The sequence below is a fragment of the Cygnus atratus genome, chromosome 25 (genome assembly GCF_013377495.2).
Source record: "Cygnus atratus isolate AKBS03 ecotype Queensland, Australia chromosome 25, CAtr_DNAZoo_HiC_assembly, whole genome shotgun sequence".
Lineage (NCBI taxonomy): Eukaryota > Metazoa > Chordata > Aves > Anseriformes > Anatidae > Cygnus > Cygnus atratus.
In genome coordinates this window covers 795,246-814,127 of record NC_066386.1, presented here as the reverse complement: position 1 = coordinate 814,127, position 18,882 = coordinate 795,246, and the positions used below count along the sequence as shown (strand labels likewise).

The 18,882-nt window shown below is 63.0% G+C and overlaps 1 protein-coding gene across 1 annotated transcript in view; it reads left to right on the top strand.

Annotated features, from left to right (window-relative positions):
- Positions 1 to 15,687, top strand: part of SRCIN1 (SRC kinase signaling inhibitor 1) — a 48,242-nt gene extending 32,555 nt beyond the window's left edge. Inside the window, exons 5-22 of the mRNA XM_050715560.1 lie at positions 21 to 219; positions 802 to 895; positions 1,310 to 2,139; positions 2,518 to 2,610; positions 2,721 to 2,764; positions 3,088 to 3,266; positions 3,413 to 3,588; positions 3,829 to 3,959; positions 4,887 to 5,034; positions 5,990 to 6,302; positions 6,684 to 6,933; positions 7,222 to 7,376; positions 7,465 to 7,617; positions 8,013 to 8,141; positions 9,481 to 10,238; positions 10,296 to 10,749; positions 12,958 to 13,095; positions 15,562 to 15,687. Coding sequence (XP_050571517.1) covers positions 21 to 219; positions 802 to 895; positions 1,310 to 2,139; positions 2,518 to 2,610; positions 2,721 to 2,764; positions 3,088 to 3,266; positions 3,413 to 3,588; positions 3,829 to 3,959; positions 4,887 to 5,034; positions 5,990 to 6,302; positions 6,684 to 6,933; positions 7,222 to 7,376; positions 7,465 to 7,617; positions 8,013 to 8,141; positions 9,481 to 10,238; positions 10,296 to 10,749; positions 12,958 to 13,095; positions 15,562 to 15,687 — 4,370 coding nt within the window. The remainder of the gene's footprint in view (positions 1 to 20; positions 220 to 801; positions 896 to 1,309; positions 2,140 to 2,517; positions 2,611 to 2,720; positions 2,765 to 3,087; positions 3,267 to 3,412; positions 3,589 to 3,828; positions 3,960 to 4,886; positions 5,035 to 5,989; positions 6,303 to 6,683; positions 6,934 to 7,221; positions 7,377 to 7,464; positions 7,618 to 8,012; positions 8,142 to 9,480; positions 10,239 to 10,295; positions 10,750 to 12,957; positions 13,096 to 15,561) is intronic.
- The last annotated feature ends 3,195 nt before the right edge of the window (positions 15,688 to 18,882 follow it).

The following is an 18,882-nucleotide window of genomic DNA, read 5'->3' as shown; positions in this document are numbered from 1 at the left end:
TCTGCACGCTCTGCTTGCAGGGGTCCTTTTCCTGCAGTTTGGGGATGAGACGAGGCGCGTCCACATCACCCACGAGATCAGCAGCATGGACACCCTGCACGCCCTCATCGTCCACATGTTCCCCCAGAAGCTCACGATGGGGATGCTGAAGTCTCCCAACACTGCCATCCTCATCAAGGACGAGTCGCGCAACGTCTTCTACGAGCTGGAGGATGTCCGGTGAGGGGCAGACAGACGTGGGGGGGGCTCAGGAATCCAGCCCAGGCTCTCTGCTGGTCCCGAGCACCCTGGGCCAGCTCAGGCAGGGAACAGCAGCCTCCCAATGTTCCTCCTTGCACAAACCCTCGAGAGCTTGCTCGCTCCTGGCATGGGGTGCTGAGCACATCAGCTTGCATTTTCCATCCATCTCAGAGGCAAGCCGATGTTGGCAGCCTCACTGCCTGCGGTCGTAGTCCGGTGCCTCCCTTTCGAGCGGGGATGGAAAGACCCTTGCAACGGGGAAGGATTTCCTTGAAAATGGTGGAGGAAACAAAGGGCTTGTGGGGGGTAAATGCCTTCAAAAGGGACCACAGCAGGCAACGCTTGCTCATCTCTACTGAGCCAAACCAGCCCCTGGTGCTGCAGACCCTGACCTGGCATCTCTCAGGGGATCCCTGACATTGATTTCTGTTTCTTTGAGGGTGTTGAAGACGGAGATATCAGTAGTCTGCAAGCAGCAGGGGGGGCATGGGTGCAGTCCTGGGGCTGGGAGGCTGCCTGTGCTCGCAGGGTGCCGGCTCACAGCTCTGCCTCTCCTTGCAGTGATATCCAGGACAGGAGCATCATTAAAATCTACAGGAAAGAGCCCCTGTACGCCTCCTTCCCAGCCTCGCACATCACCAACGGCGACCTGAGGGTAAGGGGCTGGGTGTCTGGGGCAGGGCAGAGCCCCAGGGTTTGGGGCTGGGCTCTGGAAGAGGGAAAGTGATGGAGATGGAGGGCCCGGTAATTGCCTGTGTTTGTGGAAGGAGTAATGACTGCCATTCCTCTTCCCCGGTCCCAGCATTGTTAAGTGTTGTGTTACTCTAAAAGAATGGATGTTTGGGGCCTGACGGGGGGGTGATAAACATGATAATTTGGGGATTCATCAGAATAAATCATCCTGCTCCTGCGGATGGGAAGGAGGGAGCTGCTGTTTGCCAAGGCCAGGTGAAGACATGCGAGCTGCAGCTCCCGGTCCTTGGAGGGGGACACCGGGGCAGGGGCTGGGACAGGGAAGGGGCCCGGCCCGCAGGGTCACCGTGCTGATGATCCCTGCCCCTTTCCGCAGCGGGAGATGGTTTACACCTCCCGGGAGTCATCTCCCACCCGCCGGCTGAACAACATGTCCCCAGCCTCTCACCTAGCCTCCAGCTCCCCTCCGCCCGTGCTGCAGTCCTCCTCCCCGTCCCGCTCCCGCATGTCCTACAGCGGGGGCCGCCCGCCCTCCTACGCCGGCAGCCCCGTCCACCACGGCGAGCGCCTCTCCAACCTGCCGCCCGCGCCGGGCGTCTCGCCAAGCCCCAGCGCCATCCTGGAGCGCCGCGACGTGAAGCCGGATGAGGACCTGGCCGGGAAGAACATGGTGCTGGTGAAGAACGAGGGGCTGTACGCCGATCCCTACAGCATGGTGCACGAGGGCCGGCTCAGCATCACCTCCACCCAGTCCCTGGCCGGCATGGGGGACCCTTTCGGCTACTCCGGGGGGCTCTACAAGCGGGGCTCCGTTCGCTCCCTCAGCACCTACTCCGCGGCCGCCTTGCAGACGGAGCTGGAGGACAGCCTGTACAAGCCCAACGCGCAGATGTACAGCGACACGTACGGCCCCGGCCTGGGGTTCCGCATGCCCCCCTCCTCCCCGCAGAAGATGGCCGATGGCCGCCTGGTGGACGTGCAGCCAGGGCAGAGCCCCCACAGCCCCTACTCGGGGCCGCCCAGCCGGTCCTCGCCCGTCCGCCAGTCCTTCCGCAAGGACTCCTGCTCCTCCGTCTTCATGGAGAGCCCTGTCAGCAAGCCCCGCAACCCCAGTGCCTCGGGGCCCCCCGAGCTCTTTCCCGGCCCCAGCGACCGCCCGCTCTCGGGGTTCAGCTCCCCAGTGCCAGCCAAGGATACAGAAACGAGGTGAGGGAGGGCACGGGAGGAGCGTCCCCGTGGAAATGGGCTCTGCTTTCAGGTCACCGTCCTCCGATGCAGGCGGGGAGCTGAGGTGGAGCAGGGCCAAGTTTGCCCCAGTCCATCCCAGCAGAAGCACTGGGGCGGGCGATGAGCACCGAGCTGTGCGGGGCTGGGGGAGCCACCTGGGGGTAGCAGGAGGCAGCAAGAGGGAACAAAGGGGGTTGGGTACGGCAGCTGATGGCTGCACTGTGCCCCCTGTGCCCCCCCTGGGACCTGCACGGACCCCAACACCCGGTGGGTGAGCACAGGTGAGGCCAGGACAAGCCGTGCCATCGTGGGGTCCGTGGTGCCATGCCCCATCCTCACCCCCTGCCTCCCTCACAGGGAGCGGATGGAGGCGATGGAGAAGCAGATCGCCAGCCTGACCGGGCTGGTGCAGAGCGCGCTGCTCCGCGGCTCCGAGGCAGAGACCCCCAGGTAAGGGGCAGGGGGGCAGGCATGGACCTGGGGGGGCCTCCTCCAGGCAAAGTGCTGGAGAGGGCAGAGGTGCCTGTTCCACGCTCACCCCCTCCTCTCTTTCGTTGCAGTGAGAAGACAGAAGCCACCAACGGCGGGACCCCCCCATCAGCGTGTAAGTGGCAGGGGAGAGGTGCAGAGCCACCTCCCTGCAGTGCCCCCCATGTCCCAGGGCTGCCGTGGGTCCCTGGCCCCAGGAACTGTGCTGCTGCAGCCCCATCCCATGCCAGAACCCGGGGGGGCCCCATCCTGCCAGGGGACAGCTCTGATCTGGGCTCACCTTGGTGCCAGCTTGGGGACAGAGCTGATGGCGGTTTTGGAGGCCAGGCAGAAGCAGTGCTGGACTGGAACAGAGTGGGGAAGGAGAGGGTTTCCCAGGAAAACCCCGCTGGGACGGGGTGGTGCCTTCCCTCAGCAGCTTCTGCTTGCCCCCTGCAGCAACCAGCCGCAGCGGCATGGGGACCCCGGTGCCCGCGCCCCCGCCACCCTCTGCCACCAGCACGCCAGCGGGGCAGCCCACGGCCATCACCCGCCTGCACATGCAGCTGCACCTCCACGACCTGCAGCAGAACGCCAGCGACCTCCGCAACCAGCTGCAGCAGCTCAAGAAGCTGCAGGTGGGTACACAGGGGGGCCCCGGCCCTGCCCAGCTCTGGCTGGGAGGCTCCAGCCCGGGAGCACAGAAATCCCCCTTTCCTGGTGACCTTTTTTGCGGGGCAGCTTGCCCAGCCAGCAGCCTGACCCCCTTCCCTCGCCCCCCCAGCTGCAGAATCAGGAGACGGTGAAGACGATGCTGCGGCGGACGGAGACGGAGATCAGCGTGCGGGTGACCGACACCATGCGCAAGCACGAGGACCCCCTGCAGCGCCAGCGCAGCCTGGTGGAAGAGGAGCGGCTCCGGTACCTCAACGAGGAGGAGCTGATCACCCAGCAGCTGAAGTGAGCACGCGGGGGGTGTCCTGGTGCCCTGACCCCCCCCGGCCACATCCTCTGCTGGTGCAAATCCAGGTGCCGCATGGCGCCAGCCCTATCCCTGACTGCGTGGCCAGCGTGGGAGGGAGGACACAGCTCTCCTCTCCCCCTGTCCCATGAGGACCTGCCCGTGGCCACCAGCTCCTCCCCGGGGTCTCTAGCGTCCCGGCACAGCAGTGACACCCCGGCCCTGCTTTGTGCTCGCAGTGACCTGGAGAAGTCGGTGGAGAAGATCCAGAAGGACCTGGCCCACAACCACCGACTCATCCCCGTGCAGGAGCTGGAGGAGAAGGCCGTGGTGCTCAAGCAGCTGGGGGAGACGCTGACAGACCTCAAGGGTGAGGAGGAGGACGTGCGCTGCAGGGGGGGGAGGACGCTGTCAGCCTCTATTGGCGCTGCTGTGTGGCTCCGGGTCTGAGTAAATGCACCTTTGGAGCCCGTTCTGCTGTACGTGGCATGTTCATGCCCCAGAACAGGCTTCCCCCCGTGCCAGTGCAGGGCTGCGTCGCGTGTCCTGCAGGCTGCCTGGGTGCAAGGGCTGCGCCCCGTGCTCCTGCTCTGTGCTGCTCCCAGGGATGGGTCCCTGGTGCTCTGCCGGTGCCAAAATCATCTCAAGTCCCTCCGCCAGCTCCCACGTGCTTGGCGCTGCTGCCCCAGGGGACCTTGCTGTCGCCCCCCTGCACGCACTGCAGTGATTTTGCTGCTCCTGCAGTCTCCTGTCCCCGGCTGTCCCCACCCTGCCTTCCCCGAGCAGACGCCCTGCGCCTCGATTCGAAGTGGCAGAGCTCCTGCGTGCCGCAGCGTGGGCAGACGGAGCAGGGACTTGGCAGAAGTCGCTGGGGCTGCGAGAGGTGGGGGGGACAGCAGGGACATGGGGAGGGCCTGGGGGCACGGGGCAGAAGTGGGAGCAGCTCCGCTGTCCTGCAGTGAGATCGGATGATGCTGAGCAGCAGGGACAAGTGCGCGAGGCAGGGGTTGGGCAGCCAGAAATGACCTGCTCTGTGTCCCCTGCCACCAAGCCTGCAGGGTCCCCGCAACCGAGCCCCTGGCTAGAGGTCAGGATCTGTGCCCAGGGCTGCAGACTGCAGCTGCCAGGGGCTGGGGCCGGTGCCTGCGAGAGACAGGCAGGGATGGGGGGCACGGGGGGGTGGAGAGACAACAGCCTGGGCTCCCCGGGACCCATCCGTCCAGACACGATGTCTGTGGTGGTCTCGGTGGGTGTGGGGTCCCCTGCAGTGCCCCCTGACCCCCCTCTCCCACCACAGCCCAGTTCCCCAGCCTGCAGAGCAAGATGCGGGTGGTGCTGCGGGTGGAGGTGGAAGCCGTGAAGTTCCTCAAGGAGGAGCCCAACCGCCTTGACGGGCTGCTCAAGCGCTGCAAGACGGTGACAGACACCCTCGCCCAGATCCGCAGGTGAGCACTGCGCCCTGCTGCCGAGCCCCCAGCCCAGCCCCTGCCCCGCAGCCCCTGGCGCTGCCCCTGCTCCACGTCCTCCTTACAGCCCCACACAGCCCTGCGGTCCTTCCCTTGCAGGCAGGAGGGGGCTGTATGCACCTTGGAGGACACAACCAGGCCCTTCGGTTGCTCCTGTGTCCTCCACCTGTAAGCCAGTGTCCTCTCTATGTTAGGGGTCAGAATTCCCAGAGCCGTTGAAAAAGGGTTCATTTTTTCTGCTCAGGAATTAAAAAATGCCCTTGGTCCTTTCCAGGGCGTACGTGGGAACCCCTCTTTCAAAACCAATCTTTCCTTATCACCGTGAAAATACTTGATCATATATCTGCATGCACTGGAGACACTTGATGTGGTCAGAAATCTCTTTCCTGAGGAACAGAAAACTCTTCTGATGGAGAAAATCCTCTCCCCGATCCAATAACGATGGTAGGCTGGGCCGTGCGCGGCCGCTGCACCCACCTGCCTGCTCTGATTACGAAACCTTTCATGAAAGCTTACAACTTGGCCAAGCTCGAGGAGTGCTCCGCCACCGGGGCTTGCCTCAGGCTCATTTCTAGCCTGGTTTTCTGTGGAAATGAGCTTGTATGATCACACAGCGCATGAATCTGCCTACCTGTCATTCCCGTTTCCTAATAACTTCTGAATCCGAAGGGCAGTTTCAGCCAGATCTGACAGAGGGGCAGAATTTGGAGGGATCCGATTTCTTCCAGGCTTCATGCAAAGGGACAGCCAGGTAGAGGAGCTGCTGATGTGCCCTGCTGAGGGAGGCTGGAGCTCGTGCTCCTGCTCTTCCCGGCTCTCAGCCATGAAACACAAACACTGAGCGAGGGTCTTTGTGGAGCGGCTTGCAGAGGCTGCACTAACCAAGCTCCCTGTGCTGTGCGGTGACCCAGCACCTTCCCTCTGTCCCCTGCAGGCAAGTGGACGAGGGCGTGTGGACCCCCCCCAACACCCTCAGCCAGTCCCCCAAGAAGATGGCCCCCGAGACAGACTTCAGCAAAGGGCTGGACCTGGAGATGCCCACCAGCCCCCCAGTGAGCCTCCACCACCTGACGGCTGCCACCGAGACCCTGGGCATGCCCAGCTTCGGGCACAGCCCCCCCCAGACCCAGACCCACCCCTCCAAGAGCAATAACCCTTCCCGAGCTCCGGAGATGGTTCCTGCCAAGACCCAGACGGGCCCGGAGACTCCCAGCAAGAAGAGCGCAGACAAAGCCGTGTCTGTGGAGGTAAGGGCCTGGGGCAGGTTCCTCCTGTGCTGTCTGAACGAAACCCACAGCTGGGGGGCCTCCTCTGAAGGGTCGAACCCTGCTGGAGCTCCCCCACGGCTAAAACTGGGAACAGAAGCTGAGCACATCCTTCTTGATGGGTCTGTAGCAGATGGGGCATCTCGAAGGTGGGGAGCCCCAGGTGCTGGGCGGTCCCAGATGTCAGGGAGGGGGCATCTTAAAGGTAGGGAGCTCCAGGTGCTGGGCAGTCCCCGATATCAGGGAGACCCAGTGTGCCACTGAGCCTTGGGAGACCCCAAGTGACGGGGAGGTGGTGGGCACGGTGGGCGACGGGGAGCTGCCAGCCGGCGCGGGCTGCAGGGGCTGTGCCGGCTGTCGCAGGCTGCCGAGCGGGACTGGGAGGAGAAGCGGGCAGCGCTGACCCAGTACAGTGCCAAGGACATCAACCGCCTCCTGGAGGAGACGCAGGCCGAGCTCATGAAGGCCATCCCCGACCTGGACTTCGCTGCCAAGCACAAGCAGGCCACGGGCAGCAGCAGCGCCGCGTCCACGCCCGAGCACAAGCCCTCCAAGCCGCAGCACGCACAGAAGTCCGCGGGCAAGGCCGACCCCAACGGCCGCAGGGGCTCAGGTACGGCGCGGGGACCTGGGGGTGCCCCATGGATCCCAGGCTGGGGTGCACACAGGGTCCCAGGGGCAGGCATTGGGGCAGGGCTTGGTGTCAGCTCTGCTTTCTGCACTGAGCTCTATCCACGTGTGCACTGGCCGTGCCCTCGTGCTGTCCCCATTGTGCCTCCCTGGGCTGGGCAGCGCTGCCCTAAGGGAGCTTCGTGCCCAGGAGGGCAGCGGGAGAGCCTCGGGTGCTGTGCTGGAGGGGAAGGGGAAGGTCTCGTGCCCTCACAGCATCGTTTGTGCCCAGACGAGCTGACAGTGCCGCGGTACCGGACCGAGAAACCCTCCAAATCGCCGCCGCCTCCCCCTCCCCGCCGGAGCTTCCCCTCATCCCACGGGCTGACCACGACCCGCAGCGGCGAAGTCATCGTCACCAGCAAGAAGGAGCCTGGATTTATGAAGGTGGGGAGCGGGGCCGTGGGGGTGGCTGCTGGGGGTGTTGGGTCACCCCTCGGCTGCCGCAGCCCCTCACCGCCCTGCGCCCCCGCAGAAAGCCGAGTCGGAGGAGCTGGAGACCCAGAAGCCGCAGGTGAAGCTGCGACGGACGGTGTCGGAGGTGGTCAGACCTGCGTCCACCCCGCCCATCATTGCCTCTGCCATCAAGGACGACGATGACGAGGACCGCATCATTGCGGAGCTGGAGGTGAGCGTGGCAGGGGGGGCTGCAGGCGCCCGGCTCGCTGGGTGGGGGCGATGCCCCCACGCTGCGCCTGCTCCGGGCATCCACAGGAGCAGCTCCAGGAGCGACCCCCGAGCAGCAGTGCAGCAGTGGGTGTCCCCGTCCTCGCCCCATCTCCAGCAGGAGTGTGGTGCCACAGGGACAGGCAGCATGGAGCAATTGCATCCTGCCCGGGGGGCACAAGCGTTGCCACAGGGCAGCAGAGATGCGGGGGTGCTCCGTGGCCAGGGCACCTTGCCAGCGGGGAGCAGCCGATGCCTCCCTCACCGCCAGCAGCTGCTGAGACCCTGTCCTGGCGGGACTCTGTCTCTGTCAGCCCCAAGCCTTCCTCCTCCAACCCTTCGTGTTTGACTCCCCAGGTGTTTCAGAGAAGCTCTGCCTCCCCTTTCATTCCCAAGCTCCGTTACGATCCGCTCGCGGCTGCCGTCTCCCCTGGGCACGCAGACATGTGGCCCAATGGAGCCTCCGTTGCAGCCGAAGGATGGAAGGTAACAGCTCGCTCCGAGCTCCGATCCCTCCTGCCGACATCTCCTCCTGACCGGCTGCACTTTAACCACCGCCTCTCCCACCTCTTTTTAACTCACTGCTCCTTCCCTCTCTGATTTAACCAACTAATGGCTTCTCTTCACTCCCTTGCTCACTGCCACTGCGTGTACGGCACTGACACGGCACCGGACCGAGCACTAACCCCTCTGCAGCACAGCACGGGGCTGCTGCAGCTCCCGTGAGGGCCGGATCCTGCAGCCACGTGGATGGGGGAGAGGCAGGGCCCCCCAGCACCCCACCACACAGGGCACAGGGAGGGCTCCCCGCTCTCGTGCCACACTGGGTGCCCGGGTGGCCTGGCAGTACATGGGGAGGGTGGCAACGAAGCGGGGCTGTGGTCGGTGGTGCATGGAGACACAGAGAGCCCGCTCCATGCGCATGATGCAGGCAGAAGGTGAAGGCTGGGGCAGAGGCTGGAGGCTGCCGGGAGCTCTTTGGGTTTGGCCCCAGCTCCCCCCAATTTCTGGGCTGCTGAGCAGAGCAGCAGGGGCTGGAGCCAGCTGTGCATGGAGCCCCGTGAGGCTGCAGCCCCTGCCCAGGGCAGGATTGGGGTGCGGAGCAGGGCCCCCCTTTGCTGCAGCTGCCGGGGAGCAGCTCTTCTGCCAGAGCACTGCTCCAGCTTGCCTCCGTGCAGGGCTGTGGTCTCCCAGGCACCGCACGGCTCATTGCGTCCCCCTTGGGACAATAATGGAGAGGTGCAGGGAGGACGGAAGGGGTTTTCCAGGTGACTTCTTGCTGCTCAGGGATGTAAAGGTCTGTCACCCCACCACAGCCCATTTCCAATGGCTCGTCCCTGCCTTCAGGTCCTGAGCACTGAGAGCAGCGCGTCCTGCGGGGCCGAGCAGCCCCCGAGGGCTAGGCTCTGTGCTTGCACAAATGTCTCGCCAGTTTACACCAGTACAAGAGAAATTTGAGCTGGACCACGGCAGTCAGGTTCCCAAACACATTTAAGAGGTGCAGCAGCACCGAGTCTATCTTGCTGAAGATTTTAGCCCCTTGTTGCCGACATCTCCCCTAAGGTTGCCTTACGCACAGTATAAACGCGGTCACTCCATGCCTCGAGACACCTTTGGGAGGTCACAGCTGCCCAGACCCGGCCAGGCAGGGAGCCGAGCAGCTCCCTTCCTATCCGAACACCTTCCTGCAGCGATGCCCGGAGGGACCAGCACTAGGGGACCCGAAATAGCCTGGCTGTGCTCCCCAAGCAGCTGCCTGCTCCCTCCACCAGCAGGCAGCCCGTGCCGCTCCCCGGCTCCTAATCTGTCTGAATTCTCTACCTAGGAGCCGGTGGCCCCGGCCCCCCCGGGGAGCAGGGCTTTCTCCCTCCCGCAGATTGTGCTCACCAAGTGGGAGTCTGCGCCGCCGTCCCCTGAAACCGAACCCGAGGTGCCGGTGGAAATGGGCTGCTCCGAGCATGGGGACCCAGCTGGCAGCGGAGGAGCCGGACGGGAGCTTGCACCTGAGGCAGGGGGGAGATGCCAAGTGTCTGCTGGCACCCCCAGAAAGTCTCCATCCATGCCCGGGGGCCTTCCAGCCTCAGCCCCGCAGTCCCGGAGTGCCCCATCCCGAGGCTGTGAGCACGCACCAGGAGAGACTCGCAGGTTCCCTCCGGCAGACAGCAAGGTCCCGTCTCCCCCAAAGCGAGGAGCAAGCCAGCCCACCGGGGCAGAAGGAGAGGACACTGCTCTGAGCCCTGCCAGGAGGCAGGAAGGCAGCAGCCAGACTGCACCGCAAGGTCCTTTGGTTGAGCAGCCTCCTCACCCCCAAGGGCAGGCCACAGATCCGGGGGCCGAAGACACAGCGCTTGTCCCAGGTGCAGGCAGCCAAGGGCCCAGCACCGTCCCCAGTGATGCAGAGCCCCGAGGAGGAGCCAGGCAGAGCACACGGGAGGCATCCGTCCCTCCTGGATGCTCCAACGGGGTTTGCAAACACCTGCGGAGGGACCAGCGCGACGGCTTGCCAGTGCCAAAAGCCAGGCGTCCCCCAGGCTGTGACCACATCCAGGGGAGTGGATGGTGCCAGGCTGGGCACCCCCAGGGGCAGGTCGCTGCTTCCCCAGGGCCTCACCAGTGTGCAGTATCACCGGGCTGGAACAGCGTGGGTCTGGCTGCCGGGGCAGGAGGAGGCGAGGAGGATGCAGGTGGGAAGGCAGCGGAGGGGCTCTGCTGCCCCGCTCCTCGAGGAAGGAGCAAAGGTGACGTGTCCCCCCTGCACAGCATGTCGCCACGCAGCAAGGAGATTTATAAAGGCACGTACCAGAGACTGGATAGCCTCGAAGAAACTATCCGTGAGCTGGAAATTACCATCAGCGAGATCAGCAGCCACCCTGCAGCCGAATTTATTTTTCCTAAAGAACTGCTAGGACAAGCAGTGTCTGATGGCAGCGAGGAGACAAAGGCAGGTGCGGGGCACCTCGAGCACAGCGGCTGTGATGGTGGGACTGCCCTGGATCTCAGCCGGCCCAAAGAGGATGCTCCTGAGAGCCCGTCTCTGAGCCAGACCAAGCCACCTCTGCTACCCAAGCCACAGCTCCCCCTCAGCAGCCCTCAGGTTTATTTTCTGTTCTCCCTCTTGGTGTGCTCTGCCCTCGGATTCACTCTGATGTCTTCTCTTCCTCCACCTCTACCTGCTCCCCCTCTGTGACTCTACCTCCAGGCCGAGCTGAGGTGTAACACAAAAATTCTCTTGGAGCGAGGCTGCAGACAGCAGAGGCTGACGTGTAAAGGCAGCCGGTGCCAGCGGCACTGCCACCACCCCGCCCTGGGGCCGGGGCTGCCCCGCACCCTCCCTGGCTCTGCACGGGCGCTGAATTAGACCCTGGGCAGCTGGTGTCTGCCACGGGTGTTGGGGCTGCTCCAGGTGCACCCGACTTTGGTCTGCACCGGTCACCTCGGCCAGCGCTGCCGCAGGAGCTGGCCGTGCCGCGGGGGGGCCGCTGTAGCTCAGAGCCCCGCAGCGACATCGGCTCAGCAGAGCCAAGTGCGTTAGGAGAAGCGGTTGGCAAAGGAGCCCTCCTCTGGGGCCCTTCCAGGGCCAGCTCTGGCACAGCACTGCAGCTATCCAGGCACACGCCAACGAGCTCTAGGCTCCCTACCAGCTGGGCCGAGTCACCCTCCGGGTGGCGGGTGGCAGAAGGACGCTCAGGCCGCTGTTGCTGCCGGTGCTGGGTTAGGGGGCAGGGACCCCCTGCCCAGGCTGGGGCTGGGGCTGGGGCTGCCACTTCGGCCCCTGTGAGCTGGGAGCGGTGACATGGGCTCCTGCAGCTCCCAGCAGCGGGAGGCAGGGCAGGGAGGCAGGGGAGCGGCGGAGCAGGCACCCCGGGCACCCCGTGCTGCGCGCGCTGCGTGGCCGAGGGCAGCGCTGGCTCCGGCAGCGAGCGGCCGCGGGGCGGGCAGGGGCTGGGGGAGCTGGGCGGGAACGCGGCGCTCCTCGTCTTTCCATTTAGCATAAGCACTTTTCTGAGGAACTGCATTTTAAGTGTCACTGCGAAGCAGCAGATGTTTCTCCTAATTAAATCACAGCGCGGGCTCCCTGAAGCCGTCCAAATTGGTTTCTGCTGGAATCTGTGGCAGCCACTGGGCTTGCTGAATAGCTGGGAAAAGAGGGGGAAAAGTGCCCTCAGCTACTCACAAGTCAGCCTGCTCCTTTATTAACAATCAGCACTCATGAATGAATCTTCTTTTTCATTTGCAGCAATTATCTCAGCCCCGGTTCCCACTTACTCGGCGGTCCCTTTACAGGGCTCTGGCTGGGTGAATGGGCCTTCCAAGTGGGTGTAGCTGCAATTTCCCCCTATTGTCAGGTCCTGCTGCACCGCCTGAGCTGTGCACAGGAGCAGCAGAGCTACGAGGTGGATTTATGGCTGTGGCTGGCACATGTGCAGGGGGTCCCACAGCGAGGCAGAGAGGACAGGCACTGAGTTCCAGTGCAGGCAGCGATCCCACTAACCTGACCCCGGAGATAACCTGTGGGCTCTGTCCTGGCAGCGGCGCAGCCTGGGCATCCCATGCACGTTTCTGGGGCAGCACAGAAGTGCTGCTTTTGCCGCCAGGGGCAGCTGGTCCAGGCCGGCACGGGGCAGGCAGGGCAGCAGTTGTGTGGGGTTTTGGGGTGCCCAGGCAGTGGGGGGATGCGTGGCCGGCCTGCAGCATGCGGCTCTGCCTGGGCTCCGCAGCAGGCACCGCTCTGGGTACCTGCTCTGGGGATCTCCTCGCACTTAGGGACGTGCCAACACGTAACGCTTCTCTTGCTGCTGCTCTCGCAAGTCTTTGTATCTCAGCCTGTGTGGATAGTTAATAAAAACCTCTGTTCCCACTGCCGCCGTTTCCACCTGGAATCTGCTTCCACCTGACGTCGCCTCCTGTCCTGTCTCTGGGCTGTGCACCCCAGCGGGGTGCTTTCCTCCTGCCCTCTGCCTCCCGGTGTCTGCCCCTAACCCCCCGTTTGCGTTGCAGCTCTCGGTAAGTCCTGCCTGCTCTCTGGGGTCACCACGGCGCTGCCCGGTGAAGGCTCCCTTGGCACATGGAGCCGATGTCCCTGTCCTCGGCTGGGCTCAGCGCCACGGCAGGGCTGTCCCGGCAGTGTGGCAGAGCCCCGGGGCCCTGCGGGATGGCACGGTGGTGCCATGGGGATGAGGCCATGGGGCCTTGCATGGCCCCGTGTGCTCCATGCCAGCAGTGCCTGGCTGCAGTCTGTGCTCGTGTGGGTTTTCACCTGCTGGTTTTAATCTCTGCCTCCCGAAATTCTCTGTCCTAACAGAGCGGTGGCGTTTCCATCCCGGCCATGAAGATGGTGAACCCGGCATCCAGGCTGAAGCAGAGCCAGCAGGGCAGCCCCGACAAAAGCAAGCACATAAAGCAGCGGATGGAGTACATGCGGATCCAGGGACAGCAGCAGGTAGCCTATCTCTAGAGCAGGCTCCCCAGCGGCAGGGCGAGCCGCAGGCTGGCCACGAGCCCTGCTTCCCCCTCGCTGTGTTACGGGTGGTGGGCAGGGAGGAGGGACGACCACGCCAGCAGAGGCGGCTCTCATGGCTCTGGACCCTCTCGGTGGCCGCGCTCCCCCTTGGCTGAGCCTGGCAGGACGCGGGGTGCAGGCCCCCGCCACCGGGGTGCAGGCAGGGGGCTCTCAGCTCCCTCTGGGCCTGGCAAGGGGCAGCCACAGGGGGCTGCTGGGGAGGGGGCCGCAGCTCTGTGCAGAGCTGAGGGGGGCAAGCTCACCTCAGGGGTGGTGAGAATGAAGCAGGAGGCGACTTCTCTGCCGTCCCTGGGTGCTGCTGCCGCCCTGACGGACGGGGTGAGCCCCAGTGCCCGGCTCAGGGATCCCGGGGGATCCTGAGACCTCCCTGCAGAGCATTTGGCCACGGTGAGGAGGGGGAGCTGGCCAGAGGCCCCTCCCGTGAGACAGACGGGGTCTGGAGAGCCGCAGCCCCGCAGCACGTCACCACGCTGTGCCTTCAGCCTGCCCCGCAGCCAGGAGGGGACACCAAGGGTGGGGGAACTGGGGCACCGGCAGCGTGGAGATGGGGTGGGGGGGGCCACAGCAGCTGGAAGAGGAGAGCTGTGGGATGGGACTGTGCCTCCCCTCCGGCCCAGCACCGCTCCTGTCCCTGACCCCAACCCCATCCCTGTCCCCGTGGCTCATCCACGCATCTGGATTTCACTTGCTCCTGTGTTGTTGCGGGGGGGGCAGTGCTCGCAGTGCCTGTCCTGCTCCCTCGGGCACGAGGCCAGGTGCCCCCAGCCAGGCTGTCCCCCGCCCCCCAGCCCCGTCCTGCTCCTCTCCTCCCCTCCTGCCGCTCTCCTCGCACCAGCCCCGCTGTGGGAGCACCACGAGCGGCTTCACCCTGTCCTGTCCTCCTTCCCAACCCGGTCTGTGTTTCAGTCCCCTTCCCTGGGCCTGTCGTTAACAAACCACCCAATAAACCCGATTTTGCTCATTCTGTTGGATCCATAAACCCTGCCAGGCAAACGTGAGGGGTTTCCCAGCTACCTCAAGCTGTAGCTGGGGCGAGTGGTGGCGGGGATTTCGTGCAATTTGTGCAAATGTCTCATGAGCAAAACGGGCACCTCTCGTGCATGAGGGCTTGGCCCAGCCCCAGCCCCTCCTGAGCACCAGGTCAGAGCCACGCACTGGTGCTGTTTGTCACAACTGCGACAGGGTCCCGGGGTGGTGGTGGCATGTCCCCAGGCTGTCCTCGCCCAGCAGCCTCCCCTTGGTGAGTGTTTCAGCCCCTCATCGGTGCCTGCAGACTTGGGGTGCTTGTGGCCAGGTTCTCCCTGGAGCATCCCCAGCCACAGGGCTCCGCGTGGCTCCGTGCTCCCGCAGCCCTGAGCAGCCGGGCAGGCAGCTGCTGGCCCCTCCATGGGGGGTCTGCAGGTCCCCCGTGGCCTTGGAAGCCTTGGCGGTGCCACCAAGTCCCCTACCCAGAGGCCACGTGCTAGCACAGTCCCAGCTGTCCCAGTGTCACCGTATTCCTTGTCACTTCACTCCGCCAAGTCCCCACCTCGGGCACTCTGTGGCAGCACCAGCATGGGCCAGGACCCTGCCTCCCCAGCTGAGGGGGGGGGTTCCTTGGCATCCTTGTCGTTGCTGTCCTTTGTGCAGGGCTCGGCCATGCCCCCACCCAGAAGCCCAGGTGACATTGCCCCTTTCCGGAGGCTTTGTGAGCACCTTCCCGGTGCATTCCGCCCCGGCTCCGTGCGGAGCAACTTTTGCACGAGCCCTTTTTATCATCGCCAGCAGCAGGGTTGCTTCGTGTCGCTGTTGGCGCTGCCACCACCGGCACAGGTGGGCGCAGGGGCTGGGGTGGGCGCTGCCACCTTCTCAGAGGAGTGCGGCTCCCCCGGGGCCGGCGCTGGGCTGCTGAGCATCCCCGCGGCGCGGGCAGCCCCACTCGGCTCTGATGAACAGCACCTCTGCGGCAGCCCCGCCGGCTGGGGCAGGCACCGCGCAGCCTGCGTGCCCAGCCTAACACTGCGATTCTTGTCCCCCCCACCCCACCTTTCTCCCCTCTCCCCTCCGCCTGCCTGCCTCTGTGTGTGCGTGTCTGTCCACGTGTCCGTCTGTCTGTCTCTCTCTCTTTTGTCTCTCTCCTGCTCCTCTCGGGGGTGCCCCCTTCCCATCCAGTAACTCGTGGAACCAGCTCATCTCGTGCTCTGTTTGTGGTGGACCTTTTCCAGCTGCTTGACCTCAGGCCTAAATCAATGCTGCTTCTGAACAAACTCCTGTTTCATTTTGTTTTATTTTTTTCCTTTTTTTTTTCTTTTTCTTTTATTTTTTTGGTCTTTTTTTAAGAAACTGTTTGACTTTCCTCCCCTTTTCCTCCTCCTCCTCCTCCTTGAATCTTGCTTTTCTTTCTAGGCCGCTAGACCATCTAAAGAGGCTAGTGAGACTTCCCCTGCAGTCTCAGAAAAACCTGCATCTGGCAGAACATCCATCCCTGTATTGACTTCCTTTGGGGCAAGGAACTCATCCATCTCATTCTGAGCCTCCTTGCCAGCTCCATCCAACCGTTTTCCTGCTCCTGGGGCCGGGCTTCTCTCTTCCTTGTGCTCCTCCCTTGGACTGTCTTCTTGAGGCACCTTGAGGCATCGCCACGTGTCCCTCTCTTTGTTTTAAATGTCTTGCTCCAATGTGGCCGACCTCGTGTCTCGCCTCTGCTCCGGCACGGCCCAACTTCTGTCTCGCCTCTGCTCCGGCACGGCCCGACTTGTGTCTGCCTCTGCTCCGGCACGGCCCGACTTCTGTCTCACATCTTGCTCCAAAATGGCCAACCAGCCACTTTCTGTTTCTTTCTCTCTCTCTCTCTCTCCCCCTCTTTCTTTTGTTTTCCTTTTTTATTTTCGTTGGTTTGTTTGGGTTGCTGTCGTTTTTGGTTCTCGATCCCTCCCTTCCCCACCTGCCGTTTTCTGTTTATTTAAGAGCTCTCAGAGCTTCACCCCACCAGTTTCACGAGCTTCAAGCAACAAGGACGCGGCGCGGCGCCCGACCCCGCCTGCGCAGGCGGCAGCCGCCCAAAAGCCGAAGGAGGCGGCCGGGGGGCGCAGAGCGGGCAAAAAGCGGCTGCCGAGGACGCCCCCGCCGCCCCTCGCCCTGCCCGCCGCCCGCTCTCCCCGCTGAGCTTCTCGGCCGCCGCGACTCCGCCGAGCCCTGAGGGGACGATGTCCGCGCCCGTCGGGCCTCCGTGGGCAGAGCTGCGGCCGCGCTCGCTCCGGCGCTCGCCGAAGGTCGGTGCTGGCTCCGAGGAGCATCCTGAGCCCCCGGCCCCATGGGGCTCGCTCTGCCGTGGGATGGGTGGCCAGGATGGAGCCCAGGTTCCCCTGAGGTGCCCAGGGGGGACTGGGGTTTGCTGGGGCGCCCAGAGGTTGAGCATGTAAAATTTGGGGAGGTGGAAACGGGTAGGGAAAGGGGGTGCGGGGGGGCGCCGGGGATCATCCCCCATCACTGTAGGTTCGTAACGTAGCACTTTAATTGTTCGTCTGGGTCATCATGGTGGCTGGGGCAGAGGGACGCTGCGATGTCCGGGGGCTCTGCCTGCACGGGGACACCCTGATGGACCCGTGTCCCCCTGAACATCACCCAGCGCCCTCAGGATGTCCCAGAGCCCCCCCTGCAGCAGGGCTGGGGTCAGCAGGCTGAGCAGGGCTGAACGGGGCAGCACCGGGGGTGGTCGCTGGGGATGAGCCCAGCCCAGCCCTGCCATGATGCCCAGGGGGCCGGGGGCCAGGCCGCCTGCCTGCACCCCCCTGCTGCCAGCCCAGCCCGGCGGGTGTGCAAGGGGAGCGCTGTGCGTGTGTGCGTGTGTGCATGTGTGCGCGTGTGTGCCTGTGTTCAATGCCGTGTTGTGAAGCGCACCGTCCACCCGCAGTGCAACAAGAGATCGAATCACTCCTTTCGTTGGCTAGTTCGTTGTTGGGTTGTTTTTTTTATTATTATTTTCTTCTTTTCCCCTCTCTTTTTTTGTATATCAATCATTTTTGTACAGAAGAACGAGCCTTTTTTGAATAACAAAGAGAAAAAAAAGCAAAAAAAAAATCATGATGCAATTTCTTTGGATTGCAAAAAGCAACTCTTTACATTTAAGTGAAGTGTCTTAACATTTTATATTGTTTTAAAAAATATATTTACATATTATATATATATAATATACGTAATATAAATATATATATAAATATTTAAAAAAAGAAAAGAAAAGAAATGAATCTCTTCATGTCTGGTATATTAGGGGGTGGATTTTCTTCCCCGGTTAAACTATAGCTCCTTGTGATTTTGAGAGGGTCAGTTCCTAGCGGCTTGTTAGCCCTCATGCTGAGTTGGCATCCTCCTTCCACCCCCTTCTGTGGCCCGTCCCTGTCCCCATCCCCGTCCTGCCCCTCACCAAGGCAGCGGTGGGTCGGGGTCGGGGCCAGGAGCCCGGGGCCGGTGGCTGCCGGTGACAGCCACGGGGCCACGCGTCGAGGCCGGGACCTGGGGCAGGGGGCAGCGGCTCCTGGCAGCAATAGCAGTCACTTGATGCGTTTAATTTAATTTGTAATTACTTTTTCTTGGTACCAAAGTGAAACACTGTAGCAAAGCCACAGCTTCTTATGGATTTTTGGGAAGGGGCCGTGCCTGGCCCCTCCCCAGCCCTCCCTGCCCCAGTGCCCCAGTGGCCGTGCAGGGCTGGCCGTGCCCCCCATCGCTCCCAACCCCAAGCACAGAGGTGCGAGGGCACCCGGGGCCTGCCCCACTGCAGGGCTCAGCACCTTGCAGCCAGCCCTGGGGGGGTGCAGGGTGTTTGTGGGGGTGTCCCATCTGCCTCCAGCCCCATGGGGACATAGCCATGCATGCACAGAGCTGTCGGCAGTGCCGCAGCATCCTCCGGCACTGGCGTGTGCCCTGCGCCGGGTGGTGTCGGGGCGCCCAGGGCAGTGCATGGGGGACCCCCGCCTGCACAGAGTGAATTGGGGGGGGGGGGTACGGGGGGCACTCTGCAGCTGTGAGTGAGCTCATGCCTGGGGGGGGGGGAGGGAGGTCCACAGCCCCTCGCTGCGCCCCAACCTTGCTGTAGGTGCTGGCTGCTGCCTGCCCGAGCATTGCCAAGGGGTGCACCGGGACCCCGGCCCCAGAGCAGCCTGCGGTGGGGGCATGTGGAGCTCCAGGCCACCCCCTTCTCTTATCCCTCCCACCCCTCCTGGCTGCCCACCAGGCTGGTTTTCTATGTGAGCGTGTCTCTGCGTGTGTGCGTGCGTGTGCGTCCGTCATTTCATGGCATCATGCAAACTGTGTGTGAGCACCGAGCCTGGTGCTTTTGCTGAAGCACGAGAACAAAAAAAAAAAAAAAATCTGCTTGATTCTGATTTAAACTGAAAAGAGACAAAAAAAAAAAAAAAGTTGCAAAAATGACCAAAAAAAAGAAAAAAAAAAAAAAAAAGAAAAAAAAACAAGTGCTGCCTGCATCGTGCATGTGTCTGGAGGCGCCCGCTGCATGCGCATCCCGCTTTACTCGTCTGAATGTTGTTTAAGAAAAGGTTACAACTTTTAAAAGGACAAAAAGAAAAAAAAAAAAAAAGATTCCTAATACTCTTTAGAGGCTGTTTTGGGGTTTCTACAATGTCGTGTGTCTCTTAGCATGAATTTTCTTGTGAACTGTTTTAAAATTTAAGAAAACAAAAACAAAACCAAGGACTCGCCGGGGCGGCG